We start from the raw sequence: 19109 nt of genomic DNA on the forward strand, positions 1-19109 counted from the left end.
GTGCATCCACCACCAGCAGGAACTGGGGGGTAGGCTGAAATGGCCTGATAAAATACATCTTAATTCCTCAATACTTACAGACTAACAGTGCTAGAAGAGGATGTGATAACCCTGTGGAGAGATCTGTCCATCTATGGCTGGCAACAGCAAGCAGGGTTTATTTAATGTGAAGGTTAGGGGCACCTTCCTGTAGAGGAACCCAGTCCGGTGCCCAATGACACCTTGGTATTGTCCAAGACGCACAGGACAATGGTTGGGTAGGATGGCACCATACCTACTCTTTGGTATCTGGTACTTAATGGATAGCTTTTGCACAGCTGGTATCAATCCACCCAACCATGCTCAGCAAATGGCTTTCCTGAGCTCAGCACCCAAGGTGGGCTGCCTGCTTGACTAGCATTGATCTGTGCTACCAATCAGGGGGCAACCAGGGTCTAGTTACTTTATGCTTAGGAAAGGCGCCCAACACCATCCCATTCTGATTGCACTCCCTGTTGATAACAGCAGGCTCTTGGGAAACTGACCAAGCTAAGCCGGAGGCTGGAAGTAGAGGGCCTGGATGCTCACAGGGTCATACGTTGCTACCCCATGGAATTCTAGATGTGCGTAGGAGGCTAGGATGTGCCAGGGAGGGACTGTCACTAACACAGAATGAGCAAAGAGACAGGACACCAGGGTAGCTACGTGGGCCTCTGAGGTTGCCAGGTCACTGACAACCAACTGCCAGGTAGAAGTCAAGTCAGTTGAGTGACTGCTGCGCTTGAAATCACCAACTTCACAACACTTCTAGAACTTTCAATGACTGATCCTGGCTTCATCACATCTTATTTCACACTGGTGTTCAACAGTAATCCTCCCCCAACCCCCTGCCTATTTCTCATCGCCAGAAACCGATCCCAGGTCCTTGAGTAAGTTAACCAACCACTCTATTGTTGAGATATATGCCCAGGCCTCAGGTTTTCTTAAGCTTCACGTATGGTCTGACTTGGGAAGGCAGGTGAAGAACTCTATTCCCTTCTCCTAGCACAGGCCACAAGCACAAGCCAAGATTTGATTAGAGAAACATGTTATTAAATTTAATTTTCTTTAAATACATAACCTTTTCCCACTCTCAGCCGCCCTGCTCAGGCGAGGAGGAAGGGAACACTCCACCCCCTCCATCCTGCAGGGCCGCATGTGTAAGCCTGAGATGGTGAAGAAGTATAAAAATACTATTTACAGAGAGGAAGCAGACATCCGCATTACTGTACCCTCCCGACCATCCCCATCCCGAGGCCCGTTTTGCTTCTAAAAAAAAAGCCCCTGAAAGTGGACTTGAGGATTAGACCCCTTCCTATAGAGAGGAGTCTCTTCAAAACAAAACCAACCGTGACTAGACGGCTCTGAGATCAACCAGGGCCAGGGAGAGAATGAATAGCACCTCAGATCCTACCAGGGGAGGGTTGGTCCCATCACCCTGTAGTCGGCCAGGACGAGGCTGGCCTTTGTTTCCGACATCTCGTGTAAACATTGACTTTTCCCTTTTTTAGGTCCCTGCCTTCCTTTACTTTACACAGAGCCTTTCATCTTCGTGTCTTGATCTTTCTTTCCTTTCCCCTGGAAACCATCCCATGGAAGGCTCTGGCAGGAGTGAAGGACGTGGGTGGGACAGAGGGGTGACCCTTTCAAGGTCAGAGTTGCTCGTTCTCCAAAGGGAAGTGCCCATGTTCACAGTCACAGAGTTGACTCCTTCCCAGATGAGGCGGGTGGATGGATAGTCAGTCCAGTACCAGGATAGAGTAGTCTACCTGGATGAGGCCATTGGAAATGTATAACAGAGAGAAGCCCTGGGAGGCAGACACTGGACAAGTCTGGTACTGGTCCAGTGGTGATGGTAGAAGGGCAGCTCTGTCATCCCTGCCTATAGGTGAGTGTGAATCTTGTTCCTTGTGTAGCGGAACCCAGGTGCCCGCAAAGTCAGCAGTCTTCTCCAGTATCCGCACGCAAGGAGCGCTTACACCAATTCATCCAGCAGGATCCCAATGCTCTGTGAGGTCTCCGTGGGGCCAGCAATGGGCTTGTTGCACATGGGGCAGACGCAACGCACTTCTAGCCACTTCACCAGACACCTGTGAACAAGAGGGCTGTTATGTCCGAGGGGACACTCCAGATGGCGCCAGCTGTCTCTGAGCCCAGCTGCTTCTGAGAACAAAGTGCCCCTGTGTCTGCCCCAAGCTAACCCCTCTGGTGTGCTAAACGTAGGGCATCACTGTTGAACAGCACTGGGGGGGATGAGAAGGGTCTTGAAGACGCTCCCTAATTCATCCTCCTCAGGGCCACCCATCCCACCCCATCCCACCCCACCCCATCCCCACATACTTGCGGTGAAAGGCATGCTGGCACGGAAGCACACCTAGTTCATCCTTCCCCTTGAAGTCTTCCAGACAAACTGCACAGGTCTGCTGTGGGGGGGAAGGGAGAGGAAGGTCTATGTGAGCTGGGAGTCTGGAGGTGCTCTTCACCTACCCATCCTGAACATCCATCTACCACCTCATTCTCAGACAAGGAAAACAAGCTCCAGGCCCATCTCCTGTGCCAGACCCAAGTTCAGCCATATTTACAACGCTGCGCTGACAGGATAGCAGCCAAGATGGCCTCTTAAACTGAAATCAACCAAATGAAGAAAAGTATACGAGTATCCGCCTCCAGAAGCACTAGCCACGATTCTTTAAACGTTTATTCCACATATGAAAATGTGGGCTGGGGTAAGGGTCAGTGGTAGAGCTTATGTTCGTCATCTGTGAGACGCCGCATTGGATCCTCTGTACCACAATCAAAACGCATTGAAGAGTGTTGTGACGATGTTTGCTGTATACAGGGCCTCCACAGAGGGGGAAACACAATCTCTCTGCTCAATGTCCTGGCTTTATTTTTTGGAGGACAAACTCTCACATAGTCCAAGCAGGTCTCAAACTCACTCTATAACCAAGGCTGCCCTTGAATTTCTCATTTTCCAGCCTCTACCTCCCTAGAGTTGGGACTACAGATTTGTACTCCCACATCCAATTCATTGTTGATAAGATGCCAAGTCTCCCACGATGCTCTGTTTCTTCATGCTCTACCACCATCCCATCTGTCCTGGCATTCAGTTGCTGCCATCTTCTCACAAGCATGACAACTTACATGACCAAACCCCCACATCACTCTGTAGGCATAGATGCAATTGCTTCATGCCACTGGTAACTCCTCGGTATTCAAATTATAATTCTCTGGCTCAGGAGCCTGCTCATGGAGCCCACCCAGTGGAGGCAGGCTTCATTCAAATAAATGCTAGGCTGCTCTCACGTCCTGGATGTGGCTCTCCATGTGTCCAATGCTTAAGAGTTGCCTATGGCTGATGGTTATCAGGTTGTAGAGTACAAACTCAGAACACTTCTATTAACACACAGGTTAATTGACGGTCTCAAAAGTTTTCTCCTTTCTAGCCTACATCATGGGCTAAGGAGGGGGCACAGTAATAAAAATTAAGGCAGTAGGGTAGACGTGATATCTATTCCTGGTTGTCAAGTTGACTCTATCTGGAATTTATAACCCCAAATGACTGGGCTCACCCGAGAGAGATTTTTCCCTCTTTCTTTTGTTGTTTTCATTTGTTTGGTTTTTGTTGTTGTTGTATTTTTTTTTTTTTTTGAGACCGGTTTCTCTGTGTACCCCTGGCTGTCCTCAAACTCACTTTGTAGACCAGGCTGGGCTCTGACTCAGAGATGCACCCGCCTCTGCCTTCTGAGTGCTGGGATGAAAGGCACACACCAGTACCACCCTGCTACAATGAAGTTTTCTTAGACATCTGAAGTAGGAAGAACTACTTCTAATCTGGACCTTTGAGGTGAGAATCTACACCTTTAATCCAGGTTTCCTGAGGGGGGGGGAGACCCACGTTTAATCTGTGTCACAGCCTCTGCTGGCAGCCTACATAGAAGATGTGGAAGAAGGAAGCCCGCTCTTTGCCTGCTTGCACTCACTGACAAGTCTACTCTTTCACCCTCTTTAGAGATTACTTCTTTGGCATTTCAGTATATACTGAAGAACAGCTGAGTCATCTGGCCTTGTGAACTGAACTACTGGGGGTTCTTGGACCTTCTTTTGGTAGACAGCCATTGTTGGACTAGCTGGACCACAGCCTGTAAGAAATTCTAATATATATTCACTCATTTGCATTCTCTCTCTCTCTCTCTCTCTCTCTCTCTCTCTCTCTCTCTCTCTCTCTCTCCTATTCCTTTAAAGAACTCCTGGCTAATACAAATATGTGTTCTTAGTTAGTCATTCTATCCAGACTTGCATCCCTGTTTATGAAACTTCAAGGTGTCAGCCAAATTACTACAGAATGCATAGCATAGGAGTCTTTTGAGCTTATTTTTTGAGGCATAGCATAAAAAAAGAGTAAAATGAGGCCATGTCTATGAGTCTCCTGTTTAGCAATGGTGGGATCTTATTCATTTTCAGACAACCACAAATGGCTCGCTCTCTGGTTAGGAGTGTCTGTGGTTATGGATGGAAGCCTTTGGAGATGAGTTAGGTAACCTCAAAGGCTGGGGGGGAACTGATCAGGAAATGGCCCTGTACTGGCTGGTTTTGTGTCAACTAGACATGATCCAGAGTCAGGAAGGAGCCTCAGTTGAGGAAATGCCTTCATGAGATGCAGCTGTAAGGCTTGTTTTCAATTAGTGATCAATGTGGGAGGGCACAGTCCATTGTGGGTGGTGGATCCCTAGGCTGGTGGTCCTGGGTTCTATAAGAAAGCAGGCCAAGCAAGCCATGAGGAGCAAGCCAGTAAGCAGCACCCCTCCATGGCTTTTGCATCAGCTCCTGCCTCCAGGTTCCTGCCTTGTTTGAGTTCCTGTCCTGACTCCCTTCAGTGCTAAACAATGAGCAATGTGGAAGTGTAAGGTGAATAAACCCTTTCCTCCCCAGATTGCCTTTCTGATCATTGTGCTTTATCACAGCAATAGCCCTAAGACAAGGCCCATTAAAAGAGGGGGTAGAGAGAAAAAAGGGGAGGAAGAATGATATAATTATATTTTAGGTAAAATGAAAAGAACAAAGTTGAGATCCTATGGAACAGGCCTTATTGGGGATGGGGAGTGGAGGGGGAGGGGCAAGCTAGAACCACTACCAGAGATACAAGTCGCTAATCTGTTAGGTCAATGTACACGAGTAAATGGACCTCTTCTTTTCTTAGTCACAGACTAGAGCATGGGTACCAAATAGAAGGGAAGTTAACAGCACACTGCCTATGGCATAAAACCTGCAGCAACCCATATAAGATTCAATACAGCATACTGCCTATGGCATAGAGCCGGTGACTGCACTCACAGACTCTGCACAGCACACTGTCTACGGCAGCACAGAGCCATTCAGTCACACCCTGAACAGATTCTGCAGGATTTCTGTTCCCACTTCCCTTGACCCTTCTGTGTTCCTTTGTTTTCTGCCTGATCTGACTCTGTAGACAAGACCTGCAGGGATGAATTCCTTCGGTTTGGACACAGGTTCGCAGAAGGCAGAGACTAGAGTTTGGAAAAGGTCTGAGTGAATTGCTGGAGAAAGATGCTCTAAGCAGGGTCTTTCCAAACACTATCCCAAGACACTTACCCCATAGAGCTGTAACTTCTTAGCATCACCTTTAAGCACCACCTGAGGAGCAAAGAGAGAATTGATGTGTAAAGGTACCAATCAGAGGCCAGGGAGGATCAGCCAATGATGCGAGTCTCTCCCTCTCTGCCCCTCCCACCCTGCCCTGAAGATGAATGGCAAACCCAATTTGAATAAATGTTAGTGTGGTAGGTCTCTGGGATGCCCAGGAGTGCAGACTATGGGAGCTTGGGCTTGCTCTCCCTATCAGGGCAAACAGTGAAGGAGGAAGTTTTTAATGAAAAGAGATGGTACCTTACCTCCTTGTAGCCGTATCGCTCGCTCTGTGCCTGGTTCCGGAGTTTGCTAGGTGGAGAAAGAAAATAAAGAGGGCAGATTACCAGGGTGTTTTAGGTAAACGGGGCAATGACAGTATGTGAAGTCTGCTGACTGCTTGGACATTTTTCTGGAAGTGAGAAGGGATACTTGTTTCATGGAGACCAATGGGGCATGGCTCGGTTGTATGCAGGCCACCCAAAATTGATAAGGATTAAGGATCTATGACTAGATGTCAGTCATACTCTTGGCTGTTCTCTGAGACGGCATCCTATTATCCGCTTTCTTTGGCCTCTCCCAATAGGTAAATTCCTCCAGGTATCTAAAGAGCATAGATCAACTGTATGCTTACCATGTGCTGAGGGAGTTAGGCTGTTACAAGAGCATAGATCAACTGTATGCTTACCATGTGCTGAGGGAGTTAGGCTGTTACCTGTACAAAGCCACACCCCACAGCCAAAACACAGTGTGTTGTTACTCACAGCAGTGGCATAATAAACAGTTCATTCGGGCTTTGTTATGTGTCCCTTGGAGACTAACATTGTCTTGCTGACAACTCCAACAGGGACAACTCCAGGAGGGAGAAACTTACCATTTTATAGATGAGAAAGACAAACCCCCAAAGAAGTTAAACAATTTGCCCAAACCTTACAAAACTGATGGGTGGCAGGCAGTTCTTGGGTTAAAAGTCAAGTCTATGTGACTATAGATAGAGCTTGCCCTCTTCACCATAGAACATGATCCACATCCCCCCAACCCCCCACCACGCCCTAATAATTAGATTACTGAGCCTTTGACTTTGAGTGACCTATTGTGCAGATGGCTAGAACCATAATTATCCACTGATTCTGTGTCGTCTTACATCTGTGAGGGAAATCTTTATGGTGAATTCTACCCATAGCTTTTTGATCTTGCTATGTAGCCCAGCCTGACTTCAAATCCACAAATTTCATGAAGGATTGTGGGATCATAGGCACGCGCCTAGCTACAGGTTGATATAGGTACCTCCAATATATGGACATAGAATTTTCATCTTTCTGTGGTTTGAATGCTAGGAATTAACCCCAGTGCCACAAGCATGGTATCGTGACCAAGCCAATTTGATTATAAAAAAAAATGGTAGGTAGGTAAAGAACACCCCAGGGTATGTCTGTGATGGCATTTCCAGACACTGTCATCATGAGAGTTTGACCTGGTCTCTTAATGGATTCATGGTACAATGGCATTATGGAAGGTTGTAGTAAGAGCTCTTGCCCTGTCCCCAGCTTTTTCTCTCCCTTCTCTTGTCTAGTAAGAAGTGAGAATGGCTGAAACTCTCCAAACCCACAAATCAAAACAAATATGATAAAAGGAACTAATATACTTCTTCCTGCGTACATGCCTTGCCGCTGAGACACACATCCAGCACTTTCTAACATAAGTCTGAGTGTCCCCTACCTTTACTTACAGGGTAGACAGACTGAAAACTGCATTTGTTCTTCTTTGAGTAAAAATGGAAGTAAAATAATAATAATATCAACATAATAAACAAACTTCTAGTTCATGACCTGACACTCCGGGGCTGGGGTATAGCACTTACTTCCCATGCAGGAACCCTGGGTTTTATCCCCATCACCACAAAAGGGAAAAAACATTTTTGGAACTGGATACAATGGGACAATAGATTTGCCACATGGTCACGATGAAAGGGTTGTTGGTCTTAGTTACAAACACAGAATCCTTCATTTCAGTGGCTGAAGTTCCTGCCTGGGTGAAGAAACAGAGGGCACAACCATGCCTCAGAGGTGGGTCAGGCCAGACAAGATCTGGCTAGCAGCCTCCTCCATCCTTCCTGACAGGAAGTCACGTGGTCTGGCAAGGGTGAACGTTCCTGGAGCCTCTGGGAAAGTCCCAGCCAGGTGGATGCCTGCCAGGGTAGCACTGCCCTGGTCCCCTCCCCTTCTTTACATATGTTTCCTTTCTGCTCGCTCTTGGGACCTGGAGATTCCCAAGTGCCCCTGTCCTTAATGTGCAGAACTCTCTAGTCCCGAAAAAGGTTTTATATGTAAGTGTCCTTTCTCTGCTTCTAAAGGAGATGGGCAGGGAAGGGTATATACAAAGCACCAAATACCTGTGCATGGTTTTCCTTTACAAAAAACAAACAAGGGCTGGAGAGATGGCTCAGTAGTTAGAGCACTGACTGCTGCTCTTCCAGAGGTCCTGAGTTCAATTCCCAGCAACCACATGGTGGCTCACCATCTGTAAAGAGATCTGATGCCCTCTTCTAGTGTGTCTGAAGACAGCTACAGTGTACTCATATATAATAAATAAATAAATCTTTAAAAAAACAAACAAACAACAACTTTCATTTTCTTCCCTATTTATGAGAGGCTAGCCTCAAACTGGCCCTGTAGCCAAGGATGACCTCGACCTGCTCTTCTTTCCCGTCCTCTGAGACGCCAGGATTCTGAGAACTCCCTGCATGCCAGGCACTCAGCTAGAACCCCAGTCCATCTGCACTTCTGAGCTCATTCTGGCCCAGCTCTCTAAGGCTAAAACCTGAATGTCTCTGAGTTACATTCCAACCCCGTCTGGAGGTAGAAGTTTAAGCGGGAGAATGCCACGCATTTTTCCATTGCCTTCACCAACAATGTTGATATACTTGTACTTTGCTTTATGACCACTGGGCCCTCGTGCCCGTTGTCCACTCACCCACTGTTGATGGCAGGCTCCCTTTAATAGAGGGATCCAGAACCCTCACAGCTCCTCCTTTAGCCTGCATGAGTATTTGAGCTCAGGAAGGATTAGGTCATGAGATGGGGCTCGAGGGGTAGCCAAGAAAACGGCAGAAAAGCAGACTCTGGGCTGTTCCAGCTAGGGACGGGAGAGCCAAGAACTCTGGACAGGTGGCTTTCTCAGCTGTTGGCTGAGCAAAGCAACTAAAAATACCACTATTTCAATGTGACCATCGCAAGCCACTGCCAGCAGGCTCTCCCTTCTCTCTCTTCCCTTTTAGAACAAACAATGCAGCCCACTCCTGAAAATAATTGTTCCTTTCCTGTTTGTATTCCACCGGCCCCTCCATCCTGTGTAAGAAGAGGTCAGCTCTGAAGGGAAAGGGGAGAAACAAGGGGCAGCTGGCAGTTGAGGTGTCCTCGGCTCATGAGCTCACCAGGTCAGGAGTGGCAGCCATGAGCCTATTTTGGCTGAGGTGGAAACTGAGAAGCAGCGAGAGGAAGTGGCTTATGTGCGGGTGTCTTTCTATATATAGACACATACACCACATACCAGTGAACCTTTGGAAGCATGAGACCCAGGGGGCAGCCTGTTCTGGACCGGCTAAGGGACACAGGGTTGGGTGAGGGACCAGAATACTGCAGAAAGGACAGATGGCACTGTGCTACACCACAGGGGTGGACAGCTTTTAGCATCATGTGATTGCTACTCTTCCTGTTCTTCTGCTACAACCAAAACAAAACCAATCAGTAACAGTCACAGCCCGTCTTTCCCCTGTAGGTGACTGTGGGTGGCCATAGAGGTCACATGAAAGGTGGAGCTGTCAAGATTAACCCACCTCAGTATGTCCCCGGAGGTATGTGACCTTGAGCAAATCCTTTACTGTCCGGACATGACAGTCTTCATTTATGTAGTTTGATAACCCTTACATTGGAAGGTTTGTCATTGAATTAAGTGACCTAAATAGTTTAGCACAATGGGTGGCACAAAGAAAGCCCTTAGCAAAGGCTAGCCCCAAACCTAAAGTCATGCCTACTTGGGGCAAATCAGGTAACGAACCATCTACTAGGTCAGAGTGTTAGCATCCGGGTTGGTTTGTTTGTGTGTGTGTGTGTGTGTGTGTGTGTGTGTGTGTGTGTGTGTGTGTGTGTGTAAAAAGAAGCCAAACGGAGAAAGTTTTTTTTTTTTAAAGTTTTTTTTTTTTTTTTGGTTCTTTTTTTTCCGGAGCTGGGGACTGAACCCAGGGCCTTGTGGTTCCTAGGCAAGCGCTCTACCACTGAGCTAAATCCCCAACCCGAGAAATACAGTTTTATAAATTTCCAACTATATCCTAAATAAATCTGTGATATTTGAACCTGCATATCTTTACCCTTCAGGAGAATTGAGCTAATTGTTTGATAAAGGATCTGAGGGAAAAGATCAGTAAATACGAATAGTTTAGGGGAAGGAAATTATAGGGATCATAAGAGACTACATTCAGTCCCACTTAGTTAAATGTGAATTTTGTACTACTTATCAGAGGAAAAATAAAGCACTATTTTCTCTGCAGACTCAGGTGGAGAAATTCAAGCCTTAAAGACCTGTTTGAGAAGGTTCTGAAGAGCCCCATTACAGCCATTGGCTGTGGGAGCAACACTTATCTAAGGACACCCAAGTATCTGCCTCCCAGCAGAAGCCATCCTCCAGCAGGTAGTTGGAATAAGGTATCAAGATTCCTTTCTCCGGGGGCCTGGGGATTTAGCTCAGTGGTAGAGCGCTTGCCTAGGAAGCGCAAGGCCCTGGGTTCGGTCCCCAGCTCCGAAAAAAAGAACCAAAAAAAAAAAAAAAAAAAAAAAAAAAAAAAAGATTCCTTTCTCCGGGCTGGAGAAATGGCTCAGATGTTAAAAACACCGAGTGTCTTTCCAGAGGTGCTAAGTTCAATTCCCAGCAACCACATGGTGGTTCACAACCATCTGTGATGAGATCTGGTGCGTCTGACGACAGCTACAGTGTACTCATAAAATAAATAAATAAATCTTTAAGATTCCTTTCCCTTAATGTTCCAAAGGGACATGATTAGACCCCAGTTGCTGCCAATTTAGGCATTTAGTATGCACGTGGCAAGGAAGGGGCCAGCAGGACAGTGTTGGACATGGCCTTTAATTCCAGCACCTGGAAGACAGAGGCAGGTGGATCTCTGCAAGGTCAAGGCCAGCCTGGTCTACAGAGTAAGTTTCAGGACAACCAGGGCTACCTAAAAAGAAGTTTTGATTTATAAACAAAACAAAAACAAAAGACCAAAAACAAAGACTCCAAGAATTAACTTGTTCTATTGGCCAGAGATATACTTTCTCCTATGTACAGGGGCAGACCCATGGGACAGAGAACCAGCAGCACCAACAGAAAACCCCCATGAGATCTCGGATTTAAGTATCAAGCCTGCCCAATACTTTCTCCTCCGTGTATATGTGCACATATGATGCGTGCACATTCACTTTCCTATGTGTATAATAAGCACACAAAGTACATTTGTATCTAGGAGATGGCTACTGACAGCCTTCCTCGGTGGCGCTCTCTCTACCTTGTTCCCTGAGGCAGCTTCTTTCTCTTGAACTCAGCTCGCTGATCTGCTAATCTAGATAGCTAGCTCACCTCAGATATTCAATCAGCTTGACATTCCAAGGTTGGAACTCCCTCAGGCTGCCATGCTCACCACCCAGCATTAACAGGGTTAATCAGGACTTGCTATCCCAAGTCCACTCCTGAGATAGGCACGGTAAACACTGAATCATCTCCCCAGCTTTTTGGTAGGAAAAAAAAAGCCATAAGCTCCTATGCCCTTCACCATGAGGAGACACAGTTCCCAGAGCCTAGCTATCCCTGCCAAGTCCTTCCCTTTGGATTCCTAAAGAACTAAGAATAAGGGTCATCTTTTCCACTCTTAAAAATAAAACCTAGGGCTGGAGAGACAGCTCAGTGGTTAAGACTGCTCTTCCAGAGGTCCTGAGTCCAAATCCCAGCAACCACATGGTGGCTCATAACCATCTGTAATGAGATCCGATGCCCTCTTCTGATGTGTCTGAAGACAGCTACAGTGTACTTATATACATAAAATAAATAAATACATCTTTAAAAAAATAATAAAATCTTACACGACAGAGCAAACAAGGGGTTTTCTAGCACAAGCTTGCTATCAGCAGCATTAGGGGAAGACCAATTTCACAGGAGGGCAAAAGACTGATGTCTACCTACCTATCCCTACCTACCTATCCCTTACTGTGAACAGGAAAGAGGCAAGTGGGAAGGAAGCACAGGGCGGGTGAAAGAGTTCTCGCTTCATCGCTCAGCCAACAGTCATTCTAGACAAGTTCAGAAAAACTGGCTAAGACGTGGGATGCAAGCCAACCACAGAGTGACCTTACGTGCTCTGGAGATAACTTGATAGGTTGATATAGAAACACCAGACCTCAGAGGTCCAGAAGTGGGGGCTAAAGTACATCCTCTGATCAGAGGCTCTGTTGTATGTGGGGGTGTTGAGGCTGATGGGGGGAGGGGTTACCTCCTCGGTTCCCCCTCCCCCACCCCTTACACTCCCAGACCAGGTAGCAAGCAACTGACCTGATGAAGTAGCAGCAGAAGATGAGACTGAGCATAAAGACAAAGATGCCAGTGCCGAAGATGACCATGTAGATGTTGAGGGGAAGGTCCTGGAAACTGATTGGTGGCATTGAGCAGGACTTGTTGGTACTCACCAGCCCCAGGCCACAGAAACACCCTGCAAAGCAAGAGGTAAATAATACTAAAGTTAGACACTTAACCGCCGGGGCCCGTGGCGCATGGGTTAGCAGGACTGTTAGGATCTGGCTTAAGTTTATATCCTGGCACTAACTACAAGCTACGTGGTCCTGAGGGAACCTATCAGATGGACTGTTAGGCAAACTACTTAAATGGATTTGAGAGGTACCCTTGAACGTAGCCGTCCGTGCTAAAATATATTGAGTCCCAACCCACCTCCCCTAAGCTACGTGATCTTCAAGAAGGTATTGTTTGAGGGGCTGGGGATTTAGCTCAGTGGTAGAGCGCTTACCTAGGAAGCGCAAGGCCCTGGGTTCGGTCCCCAGCTCCGAAAAAAAAAGAACCAAAAAAAAAAAAAAAAAAAGAAGGTATTGTTTGCTCTGGAACTCATCTTGTCCTAGGAAAACTAGCAAACCAGAGGGACAGAAATGATAGCTTACGAGACAGGCTTCACAAACTGCAAACAATTGCAAAGGTCATCTGTCACTCCTTCCCCCCCCCCCCCCCCCCCGGAGCTGGGGACCGAACCCAGGACCTTGCGCTTCCTAGGTAAGCGCTCTACCACTGAGCTAAATCCCCAACCCCCATCTGTCACTCCTAACCACCTGTTCCAGGAGACAAGCTGTGCCACAACCAGAATAGAAATTGTTCACTACAAGTCCAGGCCAGCATTCCAGAAGGTAGTGATGGGGACCGGATCCGGTCCGGGAATTTCAGCTTCCTGGAGTCGTCACCTTTCTACCCACAGCCTCAGTCAAGGGTCCTCCCTGTCCTAGAGTAAATCCCCTGAGAACTTGTTAACAGAACCGTGTAGTCTTGGGTCTATACCAGACTTAAAACGAACTGGTTTCATTGTTTAAGATCTGTGGAGATTCCCATGAACATTCCTCTAAGAGGCATTGGCTGGCCCCTAGCGGCCTTCCTTCTCATTGGCCCTCCGGTGTGGCAATCATCTTCTCTTGCCAAAGCTTGGTGTCAAGGGTGCCTGCTCAGAGTCTGGGCAGTAAACCAAAGAAAGTCTTCAGAAAAGGGAACTGATTTTTCTTAGCTGGGCACGATGACATAACATTATAATCGCAGATATCTAGGAATTGTCTACTCTGGAGGCTGGCACGAGAGAATCATGAGTTCCAGGCTAGCATGAATTATGCTGTGATAGCCCTGATGCCCCACCCCCCAAAAAATAACCCAATCAAAGAATCAAATTCCTTAAAGTCATCTCTTTCCCTATAGCCAGGACAGGGTTTCCCCAGACAGCCAGGAATGTATAACCAAGACACTGCTGGAAAGAGAATATGGCCAAAGGCATTAGAAAGCGATTCTTTGACTGTGCTCCCTTGACCGTGCTCCTTTCTAACCACATTCTGCACTCCCAGCCTTTTGACTTACCCAAGACCTGCCAAAACGCAGGGGCTGGGCTCTTTCCTGGCCTGTTGGTTAGGAGCCAGGATTCTACTTGGTAATTACCACAATGGAGTGCGACCACAACTCTGCAGTAGACCCGCTACGAAGGCTGCAATCCGTCCGACGCTGCATTACAGTTCGGACTTGAAGCCTCCCTAGAGCAGGCCTTGGAGGTTGACCCCTCTTTCCTCCGCTTCTTGGACCCCCATGGAATAAAGCTCCATCCATTTTTCCTGCCCGAGAGATGAGCTAGGTTTTTCTATGTTATGTATGATCCTGATTCTGTCAGAGTGACGACAAAACTAAGTGTCCCACATGGTTCCTGTGTCATTCCACTCGGTCCCTTATATCAGGAGATGACCTACACCTTCATCCAAAAAAAATCTAAGACCATGCCCATTTTGCATCCCTGTTTTCACATATTACCTACTCCAGGCTTACTGATGTCATCACCATTTCCAGTTTCTCTAATTATCCCACATGCCTGGCACATCTCCAACTCCACTTACCATGTAATTTCCAAACTCCTGTCTGGTTTCAAGTCTACAAGAGCACGAACCCTGCCTCCCTGCCTCCCTGCCTCCCTGCAATATCCTGCGAGCTTTCTCCAGCGGAGCAAGTCTGAGTAGATCTTGCCCAACTAAGTCCTTGTTTGTCTCCATATTTTTTTGTCTACATAACCTCTGTGCCTGGAATTCCTCTCTTTCTGAAGTCTAGTCTTGGTCTGGGCTGGGGGTTGCCATGGTTTTGCTCAGAATATCTTCTGTTACCCTGTTGTTTCTAGTATCAACTTAATTTGCCTCGTGTTGCACTCTGCATTGATGATTCGATAAGCACCACAGTTGACATTAAGGATAAAGGAACAGAGGAAGAACGGGATGTAGGAAAGACAAACACAGTCACCAGCAACATTCGATGCGATAACAGAAGTGAGCCTATAATTCTGAGAGCAAAGATAGAGCCAAGGGGTGCGTGTATCCTAGGCCTGAGGATACCAACTTGGATTCCTAAAACCTCTGCAGTGCCCCAAGCTAATGTTTGGTCTGTCTACATAGCTAGTCAACACACAAATAACTCCCGGCTTTCTCAAAACAACCTAGCCTCCTTGGCAAGAGTTCCTACTTCAAAGTAGGGAGACTGATGTTTGGGAAAACTGCCCAGAAACTGCCCTCAGCTAATAAATCACCAGTCAGCCAACAGGTATTGTTGTGGGTCTGCTTTATACATTGACCCAGACCATGTGGGGAAAACAGAAAGTGAAAGCGGTTCTTGTTCTGAAGGAATTTTCAATTAGGGGAAATTAAAGAAGCAATTAGCTACTAGATGTTGCTAGGCTCAGTAGGATGGTTCTTGCTTCTGCCTTCCACTGGAGAGGGGTTAGAAGGAATGCCAATCCCATCACCCGACTCCCACTTGTGGATTTGCTCTCTGTGGGCCTTTGGCAGAGCAACTTTCTTCAAAGACTTGCTACAGCATCCTGCATCAGCTAAGGGCCTCAGAGACTCTCTTCCAGAAAAGTGTACCTTCAGGACCAACAGGACCTCCTTCTACTGCCAGTAGCCTCCTTCCTTCGTCCTGCCACAGAAATATCTGATGCTGAAAGAGGGCCAAAATCCTCTCCACATTTACCATGGCTCTTCTGTGTACCTTACATAAGCAGGACCCTGGTATCTACTGGGTCCTAAAGAGCCTCATATTTCTACTCTGTAAAGATAAAACTGTGGTGGCAGCTACTCCTGTGGGGTGTATATACGCTTGCACCCTGTGGGTATTTTGGTTCCAGCCATCCCACATCAGTTTGTCTCCATCTTTTCCCATCTCCTAAAAAGATTTCCCTGGGGGCTCTAGGACTGAGCCAATGAATTTGGTTTTCTATGGAATAAATAAGGAAGCAGTTTCAAGAGTACATGTTCAAGCCTGTGTTGTGTAACAGTTTTCTTCCTCAGAACTTAAGATTTCATCCTGCAGGAAGCTCCTTAAGCAGAAAGGTAAAACAACTCAAAGAGCTTCAGGAAGTCCCTGAAACTTACCAGATTCACTAGGTCCCTCACAGCCAAAGCAAGCAACAGCAACAAAACCTGAGAATCTCTCAGGAAGGAAGCTGAGCTGCAAAGATAACTCTTAAGACCAGACCAGCTAGCTGCCTAGAAGGAGAAACAAGCTGAGCTGCCTAGAAGAGGGTGAGACCAATTGAGGTTTCTAGAGAATACTCTCCAACCTGCTGAGATGCCTGCAGGCTGTGCAATGTTTCCCAGCTTGGGTTTCCCCACTCTTGTGAGCTGTTACCCATGCTGGAGCAAGTCTTGATGATACAGCTATCTGAGTCATTTCTAGTGGGATCCCTGTCTGAGGTGAATAGACATTTCATTTTCCCATGAAACGTTGTGTCACACAAAGGCATGATGTCATAGTAGTTTATATCTATGATCCCCGCTGTCTGAGGGACTCAGGCAGAACTGTGAGTTTTCTTTAGGGCAGCATGGGTGATAATGAAAGCCTGTCTCAAAACAAGAGATCTGCTTTTATTACAGTGTGGTTACCTTTCATTCTATACTCTCAATGGAACAGAATTGAGTTGGATGTTATTATCTTTTTTAATTTCAGAATATTTGTATATAGCATGATGTGTCTCCAGGATACAGCTCAAGTCTAAACATGAAATTCATCCTGTTTCATATACACCCCATTCAGGAAGCCTGAAGATAACTTTACACATTCTAAATATTTACTGAATGAAGCAAAGTTTTCTCTTGTGACATGTTAGACTTCTATAAATGTTGGGCTTTACAGGATTTTATTGTCCGAATTGGACAGTTTTTCCTTAAAACTTTAAGATCAAAGAATGCTCATCCCAGGATATGGGGACCCTAGAGGTCTTTCAAGGGAGCAAAAAAAAAAAAAATGGGGTTACATCCCCTCTGGAAAAGAGCCGGGATATGCTAATCACTTTAATAAGTGCAAGGTAAAGGTTGTAGTGAGGGTCAGTGATGTTTAATAGGAGCAAGCTCTGGGTTCCAACGCCACCGGGATGGGGCAAGACAAAACACTTTCTAAAGGATGCTGCTTAGAAAGGTTGGGGTTACTGACAGCTTAGCCCTGGTTAAATCTCTGGTCCATTGTCTTCGACCTGACACCAGAATGTCTCATCTCAGCTGGCAGGCTGCACGCTGGAATGACGTCAGAGCGGGGCTGGCCAAGACCAGCGGATCTGGGAACTGCTTCTTTCAGCCAAAGGGAATCTTTCCCAGATGCTGGGATACACCGTCAGGCCTCAACCCCCCCATTCCCGCCCCTCCTCTCCATTACCGGCCTATCACACACAGCTTGGTTCATTTTCAGGAAATTAGATCCGACTAGCAAAAGGAGGAAGGAGGGGGGATGGGGGCCACTCATACACATGCGGCCCAAAGCCTGCTTTAAAACAAAAGACTCTTGAAATAATTAGTCCAAGACCTTGCAGAAGTCTACTTAAGAATGAATTTTCCACAAGTAACCAAACTGCCGTGCCAAAAAACCAAAACAACAACAACAAAAAACTATCTGCTTTCCACCTCGCCCAATTCTTCAGGATTCTGGGTACACCTGGGGTAAGGGTGGTTGGGATTAACAACTAAGGCTTACGTGACTGGCTCAGAAAGATCCAACAGGTAGCTTAGACAGGAAATAATCCAGACCCGCTTTCTAACCTGTTAACACCTGAGTTGCCCAAAAGCCTCAGATGAACTAATTTAGCATCATCACGCGGTGGGGTGTGGGAAGCGGCTGGTGGCCGGTGGCTGTGCTTGGAGGTGCCATCACCACCTAGGCTGAAAGCAGACCCTACAGTCTGGCCTCATTGCCAGAAAGCAAAGCCCTTGCCAGGCCAGCCCTGAGCTGGGGGCCCAGCTTTCTGCAAGGCTTTATCTATTCCGTCAAGCGACGCTCTTTAATCCAGCGTCTGGCCCCCAGGAGCCAGTGGAAAGCAACAAAGAGAAAGAAAGTGACCTTGCGCCCTGTCCCGCACGCTGCACTGTATACATACTTAAAATAGCCTGCAAAGTTTCAGAACCGGAACTTGAGCTCCCTCTAGGAGATCCTAGCCGGAGCGCGGATTTAATTCTCCAACCACCACAACAAAGAACAGAGTTTGAGAGCGCACAAAGGCAGGCGAAAGGGTAGAAGAGACGGACCGCCACACAAAGGCCGGGAAGACTCGGCTCACACGCCCCTGGCTTCCCAATCCACTCGCTTCCCAATCCCCCTTTATCCCAACACTGTGAATGGGACCTTTCTAACTAAGCTCTGTGTAGAGCCCCGTAGGGCTCCAGGACATCTTCTGGGCCGTCCCAGACACGGGAAAACTTGGCTCAGGACTAGACTTGCGCGATCCCCGCTCACCTACCGGTCCAGGGACTCACCGTTACACCACTGGAATGGGTGCATCAATGAAGTGAAGGTCGGCTTCTCGGAGCGAACGGAGGCAAGGTTTTGGAATCCGCGGGACTGTGCACGGAGACCGCCGGGATGGAGATGCAACTCCCGGAGGAGTGGAGTCAAGGGCTGCAGAGAGGTCGGTTTGCAAAGCAACAAAGAGGGCAGAGAAGGAAGCAAAGTCTTTCGGAGCGAAGCCCTGCCGAGGGGAATCGCGAAGGGCCCGGGCCGGGAGGGCAGCAGAGAGAGCCGGGATGCCCGGCCGAGAAGGAGCAGCCGGGACACGAAGCCGGGCTTGGGTCCCTCCTCTCCGAGCAGTGCGCGCTGGGATTCCGAAAACTGACACTGTGCGGCTCACACCCCCTCCCAGTGACTGCTCCCTCCCGGGAGCCCGCCCCCTTTTCGTCACCTGCCCTCCGGCCAATGGGATCCTTTCTCCTGCCCCCGAGTATTATTTACAAGCCAGTTTACCCTCAGGACCCGAGAGCTTTTTTGCTGGGTAGACACCTACCCCGCCTTCTAGCCAGACCAGGGGACTCCCTAGTCTACAGAGAAGTGTGAGGGGCCACGCCCGCAGGAGGGTGGAGATCGCCGCCTCCCAGGACCCGGGCGGGGAGGGTTAGGGTGGGGGAAGGACAAGAGGATTAGTGCCACTTTTGTTTTCCGCCTACACATCCGCGCCTGTCTCGAATTTCTATAGCTTTATAGAAGCCTGTCCTGGGGGTTGGTTCCATTGGTCCTTTGCCTTTAGACCTGGTTATGCATGGCGTGGTCCAGACCCACCGCGACAGGAGGGAACTGAGGCCAGAGGGCAAAGCAGAAGAAACCCAAAACTCGGATCTTCAAAGAGCTATTGTTCT

General features: G+C 47.7%; 1 protein-coding gene across 2 annotated transcripts; it reads right to left on the reverse strand.

Annotated features, from left to right (window-relative positions):
- Nucleotides 1–1049: 1049 nt before the first annotated feature.
- Nucleotides 1050–18593, reverse strand: Rnf122 (ring finger protein 122). Of its 2 annotated transcripts, none has more exons than NM_001399271.1 (6): nt 18237–18593; nt 12259–12415; nt 5931–5976; nt 5632–5673; nt 2359–2441; nt 1050–2108 (listed from the first exon to the last, which is right to left on the reverse strand). In NM_001399271.1, exons 1-6 carry the CDS (start codon nt 18259–18261, stop codon nt 1994–1996), a joined length of 468 nt encoding a protein of 155 aa, NP_001386200.1. In that variant the 5' UTR covers nt 18262–18593; the 3' UTR covers nt 1050–1993. The 2 variants fall into 2 exon arrangements, with proteins under 2 accessions (NP_001386200.1, NP_001386201.1); NM_001399272.1 differs by lacking the exon at nt 18237–18593 and adding an exon at nt 15363–15489.
- Between the last annotated feature and the right edge of the window lie 516 nt (nt 18594–19109).

This window comes from Rattus norvegicus, chromosome 16, assembly GCF_036323735.1.
Source record: "Rattus norvegicus strain BN/NHsdMcwi chromosome 16, GRCr8, whole genome shotgun sequence".
NCBI lineage: Eukaryota > Metazoa > Chordata > Mammalia > Rodentia > Muridae > Rattus > Rattus norvegicus.

What these genes read in the sequence shown, in the direction of transcription:
- Rnf122 (NM_001399272.1), bottom strand. Translation starts at nt 15,471, where the DNA reads ATGGTAAATGTGGAGAGGATTTTGGCCCTCTTTCAGCATCAGATATTT. An exon ending in TTCTGCTGCTACTTCATCAG is followed by an intron (nt 5,977 to 12,258) that starts GTCAGTTGCTTG and finishes TTCTCCACCTAG; the next exon opens with CAAACTCCGGAACCAGGCAC. An exon ending in AGAAGTTACAGCTCTATGGG is followed by an intron (nt 2,442 to 5,631) that starts GTAAGTGTCTTG and finishes TCCCCCCCACAG; the next exon opens with CAGACCTGTGCAGTTTGTCT.